This window comes from Empidonax traillii, unplaced genomic scaffold (assembly GCF_003031625.1).
Source record: "Empidonax traillii isolate 1590-97213 ecotype Southwest subspecies unplaced genomic scaffold, ASM303162v1 scaffold1284:size186872, whole genome shotgun sequence".
NCBI lineage: Eukaryota > Metazoa > Chordata > Aves > Passeriformes > Tyrannidae > Empidonax > Empidonax traillii.
In genome coordinates this window covers 25,792-43,492 of record NW_020956477.1, presented here as the reverse complement: position 1 = coordinate 43,492, position 17,701 = coordinate 25,792, and the positions used below count along the sequence as shown (strand labels likewise).

The 17,701-nt window shown below is 56.3% G+C and overlaps 1 protein-coding gene across 3 annotated transcripts; it reads right to left on the bottom strand.

The window, feature by feature from the left end:
- Nucleotides 1-6: 6 nt before the first annotated feature.
- Nucleotides 7-12,196, bottom strand: TBX3 (T-box 3). Of its 3 annotated transcripts, none has more exons than XM_027906363.1 (8): nucleotides 11,546-12,196; nucleotides 10,490-10,934; nucleotides 8,394-8,661; nucleotides 6,955-7,101; nucleotides 4,706-4,782; nucleotides 3,221-3,378; nucleotides 1,241-1,944; nucleotides 7-535 (listed from the first exon to the last, which is right to left on the bottom strand). In XM_027906363.1, the coding sequence occupies exons 2-8, from the start codon at nucleotides 10,882-10,884 to the stop codon at nucleotides 89-91; spliced, it is 2,196 nt and encodes a 731-aa protein (XP_027762164.1). In that variant the 5' UTR covers nucleotides 10,885-10,934; nucleotides 11,546-12,196; the 3' UTR covers nucleotides 7-88. The 3 variants fall into 3 exon arrangements, with proteins under 3 accessions (XP_027762164.1, XP_027762165.1, XP_027762163.1); XM_027906364.1 differs by lacking the exon at nucleotides 11,546-12,196 and adding an exon at nucleotides 8,942-9,788 and having other exon boundaries at nucleotides 10,490-10,595; XM_027906362.1 differs by lacking the exon at nucleotides 11,546-12,196 and having other exon boundaries at nucleotides 10,490-11,469.
- Between the last annotated feature and the right edge of the window lie 5,505 nt (nucleotides 12,197-17,701).

Sequence of the window (17,701 nt, the reverse complement as noted above, 5' to 3'; positions counted from 1 at the left end):
AAACACTCGCGGGGTGGAGAATGTGGTTTCTTTCAAACAAAGTGCACTGCGAGACTGATTTGAAATGAGCTCCCGGGGGCCGGGGGGGTTACGGGGAGCCGCTGCGGGATCTGTCCTGCTTGGGGTCGAGCCCACTGACGAGGCGCTGGATGTTTTGCAGTTCGCTGGTGGCCGCCTCCTTGTCTGCGCCCAGTTTGGGGGAGAGGGAGACGGAGCCGGAGGAGAGGGTGGAGGAGCGGCTGGTGAGGTCCGAGGCGGAGTCCAGGGGCACGGAGCCGGGGCTGGCGCTCAGCCCCCCCGCCTTGCCCTCGCCCGAGCCGGCGGCCAGGCCGGGCAGGGCGGTGGTGAGGAGGCTGCTGCCGTCGGAGAGGGGCACGGGCAGCGGGTAGGGGCTGTAGCGGAGCCGCGGCCGCACGGCGCTCAGGAAGGGGTGCCGGTGCACCGAACTGGAGGCGGCGCTGGAGGCGGCGGCGGCCGCCGCCATGTAGGTGTAGGGGTAGGGGAAGAGGCTTCCGAAGGGAGACATGGCCAGGCCCTGCGGGAGGGGAAGAGAGAGAAGGGAAAGGGTTACCGGCTTGCACACCCACCCCCGGAGATGCTTCCCACGTCAGTGGGGAGCTGACAGCGGCCAAGCTGCTGCTGCCTTCGGGAGGGGATGGAGACCCATCCTCCCAGTGCCGAGGCCAAAACCACGAGGACCCAAAGGGGCAGACCCTGGCCATGCTCTGCCCTGCACGGCGCCCACCCCGCCGGCCCCCCTTCCCGCTGCGGGGGTCATGTCCCAGCGGGGGCCGTGGCATTTATCTTCCTCACTGCGAGACTCTTTCTCTGGGGCATGTGCCCTGTGCCCACAGGTGTAGCCCTCCCCGTCCCACAGGGCAGCTCCCCCGACGGTGGCTCCACTCCGCAGGCTCCAACGAGCCCCACGCCGCGGAGCTTCACCCCTCGCGGGGGCAGGGGCTGCAGAGGCCTGGCCCCGGCACCGTGTCACAGGGAGCACAGGAGTGGGACGACAGCGGGGAGAGTGGGAGAGCTCCGGGAAATCGAGCTGGGTCACCCCCCACCCCCTCCCGACTTTCCCTCCTCCGACTTTCCGCCAAACCCTGTGACTGCCCCTGCAGAGAGAGGTAGCGGAGGGGACACCGCAGCGGGGGAGTTAAAAGAGGTGCCCGCTGTCCCTCTGTTCCCCCGGGATTGAAACCCTCCTGCTCCGGGGGGCGGCGGTGGGAGGCTGCGGTACCTGCGAAGCCAGGACGTGCTGCTGCAGATGGAAAGGCAAAGCAGCCGCCGATGCTCCCGAGAGTCCCTGGGCCGCCGCCGTGGCCATGACCGTGTTGTCCAGTCCCGAGACCCCGGCGGATGCCCCGGAGACGGTGGCGAGGAGGGGCCCCATCCCCGCGGCCATGCCGGAGAAAGCCCCCCCCATGGCGAACTGCCCGGGGTGCAGCAGCAGCGGGTGCCCGTTCCCCAGCGGGTTGAAGAACTGCTGTCCGGCCAGGGCAGGGGGGAAGCCGAGGTTCTGCAAGTGTCCCTGGCTCAGGTGGGCCGTGCTATCGGTCTGGACCGTCAGGGGGGCGAAGGGCTCTTTCCCCAGCAGCCGGTTCTCATCTACTTTGGGGCCATCCCTGAGAGGGCTTTTCAGTTCCTCGCCGCTCAGGCTTCCACCCCGGGTGCTGGAAGAGATCGCAGCCGGGCTGTGCCTGGAGTCCGGAGGGGCTTTTTCAGTCCTCTCTCGGCTCCTGCTCCCCGCCGAGTCCCCGGGGAAGAAGTGGCTTTTGGAGGGGCTGCCCCCCTTCTCCCGGGGGTCTTCCCCCGCGGTGGCAGCGGAGCTGGCCGGCGCTGGGGTACTGGCGGTGGTCGTGCTGATTTTGCCCGACTCGTTGCCTTCTAGCAAGGGATCGTCTTTGCTGTCTGCATCGCTGTCTCCCTCGCTGGGGCAGAGATCTGCAAGACAAAGGGGGCCCGGGGCTGGGATCCAGCACTGCACATCCCGAAATCCCCATCGGGCTGCCAGAGAGGGCAGAGACGCTTCCTGGCCGGCCAGAGGTTTGTATGGAAATACTTTTTTTTAAATTATATAAATAAATACAGCCCTGGGCTCCCACCGCCCGCCCCGAACGAGCCAGCCCGAGTTTTACACAACGCAGCAAAAACTGGCTGCGAAACAAAGCGACGGCCCGGAGGAGCGACCTTCCAGTCGGGCGGGCCCGGGGCCAGCGGATCCGCTCCCCGGGGCTGCCCGGAGCCCCCAGGGACCCTCACAGGGACCCCCCACCAGCGGTAGAACAGCAGCGGCTGGGCTGAAGGGCCTTAGGGATGCGCCTCCTACGAAGTTTTCCAAAGTTTTCATCCCTTTCAGTGGGCAAACTTAGAAAACGCAGAGAGAAACCGATCTCCCACTCGCCTTCCTCACCCCTTGGACCCCCCCTTCTCCTTCTCCCCAAACGCTTGCACGGCTCCAATGGATTCCTCTGCACTTCATCTCCTAATTTCAGCGCCCCAGGTGCGAAGCTCTGGTTTGCTTTTTGGGTCCCCTCCCAGCTCTCCTCCCCTCAGCTCGGCAGCCCTTTAAAAAAACGAGTAGAGCAACTACAAAAAAGAGGTTGTTTCCTCCTCCCCCTGCCCCCCCCGCCTCGCCCCTGGATGGATTAATACATGTGAGAGAGCTGCAGACAGCTCCCAACCCTGCACGGAGAGAAACCCAGGGTGACTTTTCTATAACAAAGTTCGGGACTGTATCCAGGGGAAAGATCCTTCCTCTAATAACAGATTCAGAGAGGAATATTAATGGAGTGACTCCAGTTTTGAACTTTTGCCCCGTGGTCTGTCTTTGCTCCCTTGACTCGGAGCTGGCTCCTTTCTGAACCGAGGAGGGGAGGGATGAATGTGCAGCAAGGGGGGAGAGAGGCTGGGGGGAGAGGGAGAAGGAGAGGAAGAGTGAGGAAGACAGAGAGGGAATGAGGGAAGAAGAGGAGGGAGGGGGAAAGAGTAAGAGAATGAAAGCAAAAGGAGAGTAAGGCAAAGAAGAGAGGAAGCAACAAACTAAGGAGATAAACAGAGGAAAGAGAGAAGACTACAAAGAGAAAAAAGACGAGAAAAGAAGTAAAGAGGAAGGAAGCAAGAGGGAAGGAAGGAAGACAGGCCGGTGCCAGAGGGCAGTGGTAGAAGTTGGGAGTAGAGCAGGCTCTCCTGGGTGGGGTCCAGAGGCCACAGCTCTCACCTTTGAGGCTGGAGGTGCCAACGGCAGGCACGGCAGGACAGGAGGACTGGGCAAAGCACTTGAAGGCCGTCTGCTCGTTGGAGGACTCGTCCGAGGTGGGATTCTCCTTCTTCTGCCTCTCGTCATACACCCGCATGGACTGCAGGGTCAGCTGCTTCCTGCGGGCACACGAACCCGCTGGCAGAGCGCACCCCGGCACCCCCCTCCTCCCCCACCCCTTCTTGAGCTCCTATTTGGGGATGAGTGGGACAGGGGAATTAAGAGCCATGGTCCCCTGGAGGAGCAGAGCTCGTTTCTGGCAGGCAGGGCTTGGCTGCTAATGAGAGGAGATTTCTTGGAAGCCGTGAGCGGCTCCTCAGCGAGGGCAGATATTAAAGACAAGGGGCGGAGGGGCGAGGGAAGCATTCCCTGGAGATTAGCTTTTAAAAGGCGAGGATGTTCCAGAGATATGAGCCATCTTAATGGTTGCTAAGATTGCTAGGAAGTGGTTATTTTGTTAGGCACTTTATGTAATCTTTTCACCAACAATTAGGCCGGAGTAAAAATCTATTTATATTTAGAAAGAAATTAGAAATCATTTCCGTCCTGTGGCTCCAGCGTTGGCTTTATTTTCACACTGACGGACAAGAGGAGCTGGCGTGTGCATGTTTGTGTGTGTGTGCTGGGCTCAGTGCTGGGCAGGGAGAAAGGCCTCTTGTTTTACATCACATCCACCCCCCCCTTCTTTTTTTTTTTTTTTTTTTTTTTTTTTTTTTGTTGAAAAAAAAAGAGGAACAGATTTGTTCGTTATCTAAACTCCAGTGCAAATGGCTAAAATATCCTGTCTGCTGTAACAAAACAAAACAGACATACCCCTCATCAAAGGAAAAAAAAAATATGTCCCTTTCTCTATTTTCTCCTTGTATTTTCTTCCGATATTAAAAATAAAAATCTTCAGTTCCATTATAACCAGTTCTGTCCATCTACCTGGGGCACAAACTCTGTCCTGCTGCTTTTGGAAAAAATAAAGAATTTTCTATCATTATTACTTCCACATTAACGGGATACCTCTGTCAAAGCAGTTTATTTATAATGTTCCTCCTCCACATTTTAGTCTTTTCGATACAATCCTCTGAAAAATGCCAGAGGACATTCAACCAGCGCTCAGCCCTCCCTTCTCCCTCTTCTCCAGTCCCAGAGTCAAACTACACTGAAACATTCCCTCACAAATTTTTAAGGGAAAACTTCTTTCTCCTGTGATATTTGCTTAATGTACTGCATTCCCTTTGGCCAGTCATCCCCTGCAATGTGAAAAATAAATGTGGAAAGCAGGAAAGAATTCCCATGCAATCCGTTTGGGGTTATTAGCGCCAAGATCCTTATGGATTTTGGCGGGGAGAAGTGTGGTTTGGAGGCAAGTCGAGGTGATTTTGACCTCTGCTCGTATTCTGAGCTTTACACATGAAAACCAAACGAGGTGCCTGTATATAATCGAGCCAGACTCACCTCTTTTCCCTCCTTCCATTCCCGGTGTCCCGAAAACCTTTGGCAAAGGGGTTGTTGTCAATTTTTAATTGAGTGATCTAGAGGATGGAGAGAAAAAAAAATAGGCAGGGGGCAGAATAAGGGCATTTTTACGTTAAAAAACAACAGCAAAACTCCCTCTTCCCAGTTCCCCCAGCGCTGGCAGGATCCTGCCGGGAGCAGGACAGGGCAGGGGGCAAAGGTCCCCGTTTTGGGGGGGATCTCCACGTTTTCCCGGGTCGTTTGGAGGCAGTTCGCCCCCAATCCCCCGCCGGGCTGGCCAGTGACCCAGGCTGTGGTGGCAATGAAAGAGCCCCGTGTTGCTGCCACCACATCGGAATTAATTGAGCCGTGCAATGCGATCCATCCAAGTTATGCCTGTGCTTAAAACTCCTTAAATGCCATAATTAAACCGCAAAGGAATCATACCCACCCCCTCGCTATAATAAAATACTTTATATAATCGCATTATGCTCTGCGTGTGTGTGTGTGTTGGGGCGCCGGGGGTGCCAGGAACCAGTTCGTATTTTTTGGGGGGTGGGTGGAAGTTTTTTGGTTTGAGTTTCCTCGGGATTCGGGTTATGGCAGGGAATGGCTGCTTGGAGCGATGGGGCTTGCGGGGGCATCCCGTGAGTCCCTCCGCCCATCCGATGCGCGGAGGCGGATTCAGAGCCTGGCCGGGGGCTCCCCTCGCTGTAACGGGATGCGGGCGATGGGAACGGAGATTCCGCCTCCCCGCCGCTCCATTCCCGGTCTTGGACCGGACTGGAAGCGCAGCAACCCCCAGTTTAGGAGCAGAGGAGGACCACGAAAAGGAAACCCCGCCTGCGTCCGAGTGCGGGCAGGACCAGCCCCGGCTCCCGAGCCGCCCCCCCCCTCGCCACACACAAGGGATGAGGAAGGAGCAGGAAAACCCACTGCTAAAAACCAGCGGGACTTTTTAATCCAGGTGCTCCCGGCCGTGCTTTCTGCTCCCCCCGCGCCCAGCCCAGGGCTCCCCGCCGCTCCCGCACGCCGCTTTCCAGCCGATTTCATGGCAATCAGACAAATATGCTCCTTTCTGTCCTTCAACCAAGCCGGCCCCAGCTGATAGACCGGGGCGACCAGCCCTGCTGATAAGTCCCAAAGCAAAGTCTGCTCTCTGTACACTCATTTTCTTTCAGTTTCCTTGCAAGCGCCCGGCCGCAGAAAGAGAGGGAAACAGCCCGAGCTCCGAGGGGCGAGTGGCTTTTTGGAAACCGAGGGCAGAAAGGTGCAGACCCTCCCTCTTCGGCCCTTGATTTTTACTGGTGAAGGGTGTGAGGGGCAGAAAGAGAGACACGAGGAAGCTGCAGCGAGCGGGTGCTGCGCATCCAGACCTTCCACACTTAATGCACACGAACTCAAAAGTTATAATTTATAGACAAAAAAACCCCACCAAAACCAAAATCAAAGCCTTTTTTGGCTCCTTCGCTTCCTTCCACTTGACTTAATTATCGTAAATTCGCCGTTTGCCACTCTCCCAAATATACCACCTTCGTCGAAAGTGACAATAAACCAGCAGAAATGGAAAGGCAGCGTCTGCAGCGCTGCAGAACTTTCTCACCCGGGCTCATTAGACCTTCCAGCTAAATTCAAGCGAGATACCCCTCTCTGATCAGAGCATATTTCTGCACCACAAAAAATAATAAAACACTACAGGATGCAAAAAAAAAAAATCATAATATAGTAATAATAGGAACCAGACGTGTGCTTCAGCCTTATTGCCAATTGCTGTTAAAGGAGCTAAAACAGCACAAAGGCCAGGAAGAATTACAAAATCTCAGCCCCGCTGCTCTCCCCCTCTGTCTTTCGACACACGGAGCCGAGTCCTTCTTATTTTTTTTTTTTTCCCCTGATGCGTCTTAGATTAAATCCACACTGAGAGCAGCGATCCCCACCCCATCCCTTTCCCCATACTGGTGAGCGATACCAGGAAAAGAAAATGGTAAAAAGAACCCTAAGCATTCTCCCCCCACCACCCCCAGTCCTCGCTTTTAATTGCCTTCCCCGAGGTCGGTATTAGGAGAGTGCCCGACCCCCTGCCCCGGCGCCTTCCCGAAGTTGGATCAAGGAGGTTTTGGGGGGAAAAATGAGGAGGGGAGACAGAGAAGAACGGGATGGGCTTCGTGATTTTTTAAGGGAAGAGTGCAGAGTAAAAGTTCTCTTAAAAGCCAAAACACGTAAAACAAATCCTCTCTTAATCTCCTTACCTTATCATTCTGGTATGCGGTCACTGCGATGAATTCAGTCTCCGGGAAAACGTAGGTCCTGAACGTGCTGTAGGGAAGCTTGAGGATATCGTTGGCTCGGACAATGTGGAACCGGGGCTGGTACTTGTGCATGGAGTTTAAAATGGTCTGGGGAGTGAGGGGGGGAAGCGGCCACAGCAGAGAGGGCAGGAGAGGGGGAAAGAAAACGGTCAGCAGGAGCAGCACCCCCGCCTCGCACTTCCCCCAGCCATCGGCACTTTCTCCTCCTAATTTGCCTTCCCTCTCCTTCTTCCCCTCACTCCTCCTCCCCGCCGAGCACACTCCAAACACTCGCACACGCCTTGCAGCATCCAACTAAAAGTACTGACAGCTCCAGCTCGCCAGAGTTAGGCTCTCGCTGGTCCTCTCGGAGGGAAGGGGGGTGGGGGGGAGGGAAATCCCATCAGAGATGTTTGGGAGAAGCTGTTGGGCTCCGGCCGCAATGTTTTTTTATTTCAAAATGTAAAAGAAAAAAAAAATAACAGAAATAAAATCAAGTAAAGAAGCAGCAGCAGCTACAATAGCAACACCACCACGAGAGCCTCGGCTCGGTCTAATTGCGTGCCCCAATTCACTTAAGGCCTTCTGCGAAAGGCAAAAATGTATCGTCTAATCAAATCACAGGCAGCAAATGCAATCTTCGGCACATTAGAGATCCCCCGGCCGCGGCCAGCACCAGCAAGCCCCGGCTCCGAGGCCGAGGCTTTCCCAGGAACAGAAAGAAATGGCAAGGATCGTCAGAGCACTTATCAGCAGGTTTGTTTGATTTCACTCTTAGGGTAAGTTTTTATCTCTGCACACCCGGTAAATGTAAAGGAGTGGATAGACATGAATGGGCAACTTGACCTCTGCTTTTGGTCCCTGTTTATTTTCACTCCGGCTTGCTTTACATTATCCAGATTAATATAGATTTAAACGTTTGCGTACTTAGGCCTTTAAGCCCTTTATACACATATGCATATCGTTTTCCTGCGCTTAAAAAGTGTGATCGACTTTATTAAAAATATATATAGATATATAAAGTCACCGCAGCTCCGAGAAATATCGAGTTGCTCTACGCTGGAAATGTATCTCTAAAGTTAACGCTGAGTGGCACGGAGAGGTTACAGAGTAAACTCCAGCGTTTAATCCTGACCGCAGCAGGGGGGAGAAAAAAATCAAGAACTATCATAAACCGGAGAGATGCTCGTCCCGTGTGCGTGGAGGGGTATTTATTCCCTGTTTTCCCCGCATTTCGGGAGCCCGTGGGAGCTGCCAGCGGGGCAGTGGGTACGGCCCGGCCGAGCAGTCGCCGTGCTCCGGGTGAAACCCCCCCGCGCTGGGACCCCCTGCTCCGGCCGGCTGGCGAGGGAGGGAAAGTGGGGTGAGGGGGGGCAAAGGAAGGTGTAAAAGGCACTCACAAATCCGTGCTTGTCAGAGATGTTGTTAGTGAGCTTCAGCTTGTGAAAGGTGACGACTTTGGACATCCATTGTTCGCCGGTGGCCGGGCTGTCCGGGTGGATGTACATTCTCTTTGGCATTTCAGGGTCAGCTTTGCCGGCTACCATCCACCGGGAATTATGGAATTTGTACCTACAATCATCAGCCGCCACAATATCCATCAATAAAATGTACTTGGCCTTTTTATCCAGTCCAGTGCATCTCACTTTAAATGGAGGAAACATTCTCCTATGGGCAGAGAGAGGGAAGGGGGGGGGGGGGAAGAAAGAAAAGACATGATGAAAATAAAATTAATTACGGCGTTTAAATAAGCTTCTGAATTTCGGTAGTGCGTCTACCAAGCAATTGCTTCAGCTCTCAAAAGTAGAAAACTAACTGTGTGTCCAGCAAAAAGGCCTCCCCCCCCCGGGCCCCAGTGGAAAGGCTTCTCAAACGCTTAAAAGTTTTAGGAGAAAATGGTCCCTGGGTGGGAGAGGTACGCGTTCCCTAGAAATCAGCAGGCGCCTACCTCTGCCATTCCTAAACAGCAAAGGCCCATTTGGGGCTCTCTGATCTCTCATTAGTTTCCCTTTCGCATGCTAAACAAAGAAATGGGAACAGATCGCACCCCGATAAAATAAATATTCTGCATTATTATAACCCAGTCACACGATGAAGAGCAGGGAGGGGAGTTTGTCACTTTGCAGAGGAGAAAAAGAAGCCCCAGCGAGGACAGGGTGGCTGCCGGGGCTCTCCCCATGCTTCAGCCTGCCGGTGATCCCCCCCGTGTGCCGAGGGCTCCCTGCAAACCTCGCTCCCCTCCGCTCCCAAGTCCGGCTCCAAACTGCAACAGGATACCACAAATTTGCTGTTTATTATATCGAGCGGTTGGCATTCAGCAAATCTCAACTTAAAAGGAAACACATGACTTTGCAACATGTAAGAGCCCTTAATACTGGCCGAGGCTTTCACGCAAAAAACTTTTGACCACAATTAACAGAGAAAACTTCGGGAAGGCAGTAAAATGGGTGAGGGGAGATTTTTTTTCCCCCTCCTTGCTGCTTTTAGGGCTTGCGTTTATTTTTTTTTCCCCCCTGAGCCTGTAGCCTGCAACTGGTGCTTTGCAAGTAGGTGAAGCTCCTGCAAGGCAGCTGAAGGCCATCTAAGAAGACTTTTCAGGAGTGGCTTCCTCGAGTAATTCTCCTGGCAAATCACACGCGGAGAGCTGGGGAGGTTTCTCAGAGAGCCCCTTAGAAAAACACCCGGGCGCCAAGGGGGTTTTCACCCTATGTGTCATCACAGCAATAGGCAGAGTTGTAAAAGAACCCAGATGTCAATGAGTAGCGAATATGGAGAGGGATTTCAGACGGGTAAACCTATAAAAAGCAGAAATGCCGAGCGTGGACGCGCCGTGTGTATTCATTCATTCCCACGTGAAGGTTATATAAATACAGGGACAGGCAACGAGGAGCTGCAAACCCTTCCCTGCCACTCCAGCAGCGGCTGCAGGACCGCTGGGGAGTTCTGTCACCTTTTTGTGCATTTCCAGATATAATCAGTCAGCACAAACGCCGCCTAAATCCCTGCACTGAGAGAGCCACAAGCTGATCTACCGAGCCTATCTGTCCTCCTGCAGCTCCTGCCCCACCAGCAGCCACACGCCGCTCCAGAGGATTTTTCCTTTATTCCCCTTTCTCTTTCTTACGGAAGAAAAAACTGCGCGTAGCGAGGCTGAAACCAGGCCAGCCCCTTTTCCAACCCCAAATTATTTTCTTCCTGCTCCCAGTCTTCTCCAGTAAGTATTAAGCTACTGAACCATGAAGGGACCCCCCTCTCGCCCCCTGCACACGCACACGCTGAGCAGGGCCGGGTCGTGGCTGGGCTTTTCCCTGCAGCGTGGTGCCCCAGATGGGCTCGGATCTTGAGCTGCCTAAAACTTCCAATAATTCCAGGTGAAAGGAGATTTACGCAGAGAGCCGCCCGCAGAGAAAGCCTTGCTCTGGAGCAGCCTGGTGGGGTGCAGAGACTGAGGGGTGGGGAAGAGGAAAAAAGGCACGAACCCCCGACCCAGACCTACCTTCCCGATTTGGTAATCACCATCTCCGTGCCTCTTTTATGGAACTGCTCCCAAAGCTCTTTAGCTTCCAGATGCACTTTCGGATCGTCTTCCACCTCTTCTTCTGGCTCCAGAGTTTTTAAAGGCCTCAGATGAGCTGCTGCCTGGTGACCCAGGGAAGAAAAGGGGATACCAGTCTCTGCAGCCCCCACTAACTGATCCATGATGGGTTTAGCCAGAGCCCCGGGAAGGGAAAGGGCGGCCGCCCCATTGGGAGGCAAAGCCAGAGCCGGGAAAAAGGGAGGTTGATGTCCCAACACAGCGCTCATGGCAAAGTCCGGTGCCCGGTGCGGTAAAAAAGGATGATAAGCCATGCTTGTCCCAGGGATTACTGGATCTCTCATCGGTAAATTCATCCACTCCACTCCTCGGTCTTCCTACTGCTGGAGTAGTCCAGGAGTGGTTTCTAACAGCACATCACGAAGAAGAAAAAATAAGATAACAATAACAGCAATAAAGCACCAAAAATAAAAAATAATAAAAAATTAAAACAGGGTGGGGTAAAGAAGCTCTAGACAGCACAGTACATGGGGGAGAGGCAGAACTTCTACAGCCTACAACTTCCCGAGCCGGGGCACATCCCCAGCCCTCGGGACAGCGGATTAACAGGATTGTTCATTATTAGTCTTGCTTTTTTTCGTGCTCGGTCTCTGAGATTTTGTTTTGCTTTTTAGTTGGTCGGGGTTTTTTTCCTGAGTGGAAGTCCTTGCGCTGGAAAAGGAACGCCGAAGAAGGGAGGAAAAAAAAATCCACCGGGTTCGCTGTCTGCTCCTGTTGCTGCAGAAGGGCTGGACGAGCCGAGATCCCTTGTTCTTCCTCTTCTTCTTTTTTTCTCTTAGTCCCAGTCCCCCTTCTCTCCTTCCGTGTCGGAGGGTGACGGCTCGAAGCTGGGTTTTCTTTTTGGGCGGCTGGCTCTGCCCCCCCTCCCCCCCACCCCTCCACCTTTCCTCCGTACGGTCAGGCTGCAGAGCAGAGGCTGGGAAAGGAGGGAAAGCAGAAAGAAGCAAACAAACCCACCCCCCCTTCGCCGGCCGAGGAAGGCTCCTGAGCAACCTTCAGCAGCAAAAAACTTGTAGGGAAATCTCGTTTCCGCCTCGCCTTTCCCCCTCTCCAAGCAGAAGCTGGTCAGGGTGCCCTGATTCCCATCAGGATCTCTTCTTTCTTTCACCCTCTTCCTTTTTTTTTTTTTTCCCTTTTTTAAAAAAAATTTTTCCCCCTCTCTTTCTCTTTCGCTCTGCCTTAAAAAAAAAAAAAAAAAAAAAAGAAAATCTGGCAGAATTATACTCTTGTCTCCGCAAAAGAGAAAGGGAGAAAGAGAGAGGGAAAGAGAAAGGAAAAAAAGGGGGAGGGAGAAAGAGAGAAAAAGAGAAAGAGAGAGAGAGAGAGGGAGAAGGAGCCTCTCGGCTCTGAGAATTCCCTGTGAGTCTGTGCTCTGCGTGCACCCGATCGTAGGGATGTGTTGTGGGTTACAGGGGAGCTGGAGCCGCCTTGATTGGCTCTTTGACGCTTTCGGACCAATTGTGAGGCTCCATAGGCGGGGTTCTGACAGCTCGGGTGGAGGGGGACAGCGCCGAGTTATAAAAAGAAGGTGTCGGAAACTGTAACGCTGCAGCAAAGCATCACTAGTACTCCGGGCCGTGTGAATATGTCAACATGATCAGAGGGGAGGGAGCAGGGAGGGAGGAGGGAAGGGGCCGGCAGCGCCCGCCTCTGGGGGGTGCTGGGGCCCGCCTCGCCCCCCGGCCTCCCGGGCGCTGCCCGCCCGCTCTCCCCCGGTAGGAGCTTCCAAAGCGCCGGGACCGGGGGGGAAAGCTCCACGCGTGGTGTTGGGGTCCGAACCTGCGAGCTCCCCCCCCCGCCTCCCCAAACGCCGCTGGTATCGTAACGGGGGGCACCCCGCGTGTCCCCCCCCGCCCCGGACCCACCTCGGGAGGCCGCGGGCCCCGCCGCCCCGCACGCCCATCCATCCCCGCAGCCGCCGGCTTGGTGTCACCCTCCCTGCCGCTCCCCCGCTCCGTTTTCCACCCCCCTCCCCTCCACCGGGAAAGTCGCTTTCTTTAAACGACCCCTCCAGGCCGGCAGCCGGGCGCTTTCCTTCCCCCCCGCAAATCGGGGGGTGACCCCCGGGAGATGGAGGGGCGGCCCGGGGGGTGGCTCTGCGGGTCTCCCCCCGGCTCGGGGCTGGGCTCCGGCGGCTCCAGCGGCCGCGGCCGCCCTTATTATTGTTGTGGTGGGCGGCTGGAGGCTGCGGCGGGCGGGCAGCGGCCGCTGGCGGCTCAGCCCCGGACCCGGCGGCTGCAGATCACGGCGGGGGCTTGGGAGGGAAGAGGGGCGACGGCTGGAAAATGCGATTTTTTATTTATTTGTTATTCCCTTTTTTTTTTTTTCTTTCTCTGGCTCTGAGGATTAAGGCCACTCGGCTGCCACTGGCGCCGAGAGGGTTACGCTCCCACACCCCTCCTCTTCCACGAGGTGCGCGGGGAGGAGACGGGAAGTGCGGCTTTCCCTGCGCCCGGGCCGGGGCAGCGCCGGGCGGGGGGGCCCAGCCCCGGGTTACCCCCGTGCCCGGGCTCGCGTGGAGCCAGAGACCCCACATCCCCCCGGGGAGAGCGTCACGCGTGGGTCTGATCCGACTCCACGGAACTGGGCAGGATCCTCCTGGGAAGTTTCTGGGGAAACATATTCCTTGATGGGGGAGGGGGGGACAGCACAGGGAAGCAAAAGGGGGCTTGCGGCTGTGCGTGTCGTGGGAGCCGTGGGCATGCAGGGCACGGAGCGCCCGCGCGTGTGTCAGGGGGGATATCCCACCGCTGGGAGGTGCCGAATCATTACTCTCCCCTGGGGAGTGGGGGGATCTCCTGACGCCCCCAACCCCGCTTTAAACGAGGGGAGGATAATCCTCCGGGAGCGGAGCGAGGGAGCGCGGGGGCTCGGCGCTGGCTGCGCGCAGATGGGAGCGGAACCTCTAAAGTGATTAGCTCTTCTAACATTGCATTTTTGACGCACATGGTTAAGAGCGCTTGGCGCCAGCTTGGTGAAGTCCCTGTAGTAACCAGCGTCTAGGATCGCTTTGCATTCACCAAAATATCTCCCCTTTGGTCGGGGGTGGGGGTGAAAAGAGGAGGAGGGAGGAAAGGAAGCGGGAGTAATGCGTTCAAAGAGGATGGGGGGGGGGGGGGGGGGGGGAAGTCTGATGTGTTTCAGGGAGCCAGGAGCCTGGCTACCCGCGCAGCGCTCGGCTGCGCTGTGCAGCTGCTTATCGACGGAAGAGAGCGAGTCTTTCCAACCTCTGCTCGGAACCGGTTCTCGGGCTCCCGCCGCGGTGGGAACCCCCAAAACCCTTACGCCTTCCTCTTTAGCAGCGCCCACAACAAACGCCCGGCGGCTCCAAGAAGTTTGCTGCGATTTACCCCAGGCGGGCCGCCGCTCTCTCGCGAGGGACCGGGAGGTGCCCGCGGGCTCCCGCGGGACGAGCGCAGCCGCCCCCGGCCCCGCCGCGCCCCGCCGGAGCTCGCCCTCGGCCCCGCGGCACCCACCGGGATCGCCGCCGCCCTCCGCGCCCGCCCCGCACCTTGCACCGCGCTCCGCACCCACCCGCGGGGCGAAATAAAGCGTTTCGCCGCTTATGATTTCCAATTCCAGCGTCTGCCTAATGGCGTGCAAACTTCCGCCAGTTCCGAGTGACCTCCCCGACGAAGCCCCCCGGAGACTCGTATTATGAAGGGAGGCTGCACTAATCTAAGATCAAAAGCGGGAAGGTGCGAACAGTCTTTGTCTCCCTTCGGCCGCCTCATTCCCCCTTCTGTGTGTGATAAATCTACCCTGGCGCCGACTGCGCGCTGGATGATTAATTTGCAAGCAAACAAAAGGGACCTGATGGCCAGCCATCTTAGTTAAATATTGGCCAGTGCTTCCAGCTACTTGTTAGCCGCCTCTTTGCCAGAAATAAATAAATAAGCGAGGCGCAGAAATAAATAAATAAATAAGGAAGCCCGCAGAAATGAATGGCAAAGCGAAGGAGTGGAAGGGGGATAAGGAAAAAAAAAGTAAAATAATATTAATTTTTAAAAAAGGAGCTCAGGGTGGCCGATGGCGAAGTGCCGGGAGCCGGGTGGAGGTGGGAATGGGGCTGGTGGCGAGGGGGAGGCAGGGTGATAGCGCGGTGAGATAGCCGGCTGCCCCCGCGCCTCTCGGGCCCGTCTGCAGCCTGGGCTTGCACCAAGGCCGACATTATCTTGGCTCTTCAAAGAGGCATGAAAGGTCTCCGCTGTCTCCCCGGAGAGCGGCCAGGCCGGGGCTGTCTAATCTCTGAGCACAAGAGCTAAAGGCCAGGGCGGGGGGGAGCGGCTCCCACCTTCCCCAACTCCACCATCGCCAGCACCTCACTAGGTGTTCCCTAGTTCAGTTCAGACCCCTTGGTGGCTGAGCGGCTGGGAGAGCCCTGCTTCTTCGGATTTCACCCTCCTAAGCAACTCTTGGCGTTTGCACGAGAGTTCGGGGCTGCAACGAGCCTGCCCCGTGCGTATGTGTTGGAGGTGTGGGAGGAGAGAGGCTCTGGCTCTCTCCCGGTGGCCTCAAGAGCCAGCTGGGAGGAAGGAGGCAAGAGGAAAATAAAGGCAGCCCAGCTTTCGGGCCCACACGTCCTCTCCCAGGCCTGCGGGAGCGGCTCCGAGGCGTGTGTGTGTGCGTGGAGGGCTGGTGTGTGAGCTGCACGGCCTCTGTGTGCCTACGTGGAGATGCTGTGTGGGTGTGTGCCACCGGGAGGGATCCGTGCCCCGGGGCACACGGCAAATCCCTGCTCTGACAGCAAAACCCGGGGTGTCCCTCACACCCCCTGCGTGTGGCTGGGTGCTCGTGGGTGCTCTGCAGGAAAGAACAAGCCCTCCCGGTGCACGGCGAGCAGGGCCAACGTGCACAACCTAAGTGGGGTTTTTGCATCCTATCTATGCGTTTCCTTATCGCGCTGCCGCTTCCAAGCATCCCCAGGGGGCCCAGACCCATCCTGCCTGCCGGCAGCTCCGCACCCTGCAGGATTCATCGCCCTCCTCCCTCCCTTTCTCCCCGGCGACGCAGCCTCCACTCCTGTCTCCAGCCCTTCGGAAGGCAACACCCCACCGTGGCCGCGCTGTGTTTATCCGAAATAAAAGGCAGCGGGGCTGGTTTACTTTGGCAGGTTTGCAGTAAATACCGGCTGGAGCGCGGGGGGCGTCTGGTGAGCGGCAATTACACGCTTCTTCCCAGGGAAACCTCTTCCCAGCCCTGTGCAGGCCCTTCCCCAGCCCCACAAAAGGTGTCAGCGAACGGGGGCCATGTTGACACAGCTCCAACCAAGAGTGGCACTGCAGGCCACAAGTGGAATGAAGCAAGTCCCTTAGGGAGCAAGTCTATATACTTGTATTATATAAACTGCTAGGGGGAGGTGGTGGGGGGGGGGGAATCACTGCAGCACCTCTTTGCCTTTCCCTTTGGCAGAGCCCTTCTTCCAATTGCCAGTTGGATTTCATGGAAAGTCTGGCCCCAAAACTTTGAAAAATCACCTGCCAGTGTCCAAAAAAGCGTTGTGAGGCATTAAAAATAGCAAGAAGAGAAAAAAACGTGTCTGTTTTTGGCTTGACCCCATCGTGTCCCACCACAATCGAAGGGGTTGTTCCCATCTCTCTGAACAGAAGTAGAGGGGGAGAACAGGGGGATCAGGTCCCCCTCCCCACACAGCCAACAGGGCTTTGCAGGGCTGGGGGCAGCCCAGAGACAGTGTTACATGTGCCTTGTTGGACCACTGGGGAAGAAGGAGGAAAGCAGCAGTTAGAGAGGTTTCTCCTCCTCCACCCCTCACTGGGATGCCAGTCCTCTGGGAAAGGCTGCTCGTGGCCCAGCCTGGTGGGAGCAGTGCAGCACTGACTGTGCCAGAGCCAGCGCGGGGTCAGGCAGTGCCGTCCCCCAGCATGGGGTCACCACCACGCCGACAGCGAGCAACCCTTCCCTGCCTCTGCTGGGAACAGCCCACAACTCCTCACACCTCCTGAGACCCCAGGGCCTGGTCCCAGATCCTGCCAGGTTCTGGCTCTGCTGGGAGCCCAACCATCAGGGCTCTGGGATTATGATAACGAACACCACTAGTGCTCAGATTGCTCGGGTTCCTCCCCTCCCCACAAGACTTGTATTCACCTTGTCCCTGTCCCCAGCTGCTCTGACACTCTCCAGTTGCCTCCACTTTGCCACGGACTAGAAAAGAAAATACAGGAGCACCCAGAAGTGCCTGCTACTGCAGCTCTCCCTTCTGCTGCCAGCCAGGCCCGGCCTCACCGACCAGGGCATGTCAGGGCACAGCAAGGTTCGGGGCCGGACCTCTTCTCTCCCCAGCTCACATCCCTTTTACCTTTTCAGAGCCATTTTTGCAACATTCAGTTCGTCCTCGCCACAAACACCCACTGCACGCACAGTCCCGGCGGCTCTTTCCACCCTCCTGGGCTTGCTCCTCTCACCAGTGTGTTGCTGGCAGAGGCGAAAATGAAAGCCCTGCTCCCTCCCTCACCCTCTCTGCACCCATCCTCCTGCTTCCACCACCGTTGGCCAAGCAGAAATTGTAAATAGAGTTCACTATTTGGATAAGGGTTGTGTGTATGTGGGTTTTTTTCCTTTTTTTTTTTTTTTTTTTAAATACCCGGGCCATACATACAGTTTGCCTCTCAGGAAGTCGCACTAATTGTCGTTTCCTATAGTCAAACAGATCTATCTTTTCAATGCCGTCTTTGTGTGTCTGCGTGCGAGGGAGAAAGAGGGAAGGAGTGGATACGTTTATTCAATTATTTAAACACACACACAACACAACAAGAGGGCCGAGAAGGGCCGGTTCCTCCCGCAGCAGCCCTCCAGCTCTCCAGATGCGGCATTGCTCCCCCCTCCTCGCCTCCTCGCAGACCCAGTAGAACAAGGCACTCGAGAGCACCCGGCAAAGAAACCGATTTTATCTTCTTTGACCATCAGCCGTGTTCTTTAACAACCCAGAACCGGAGCCTTTCCCATCTCCACATGCCCCCCGGGCGTCTGCTCTGCACCCCCGGCCCCGAGGGGCGGGCGCAGCATCCCCCGGGGCTCGGAGCAGGGCCGGATCCCGAGGGGTGCTGAGCCCCCACCGGGCATGCAGCAGACGCCGGGATCCAAGCAGAGCAAAGA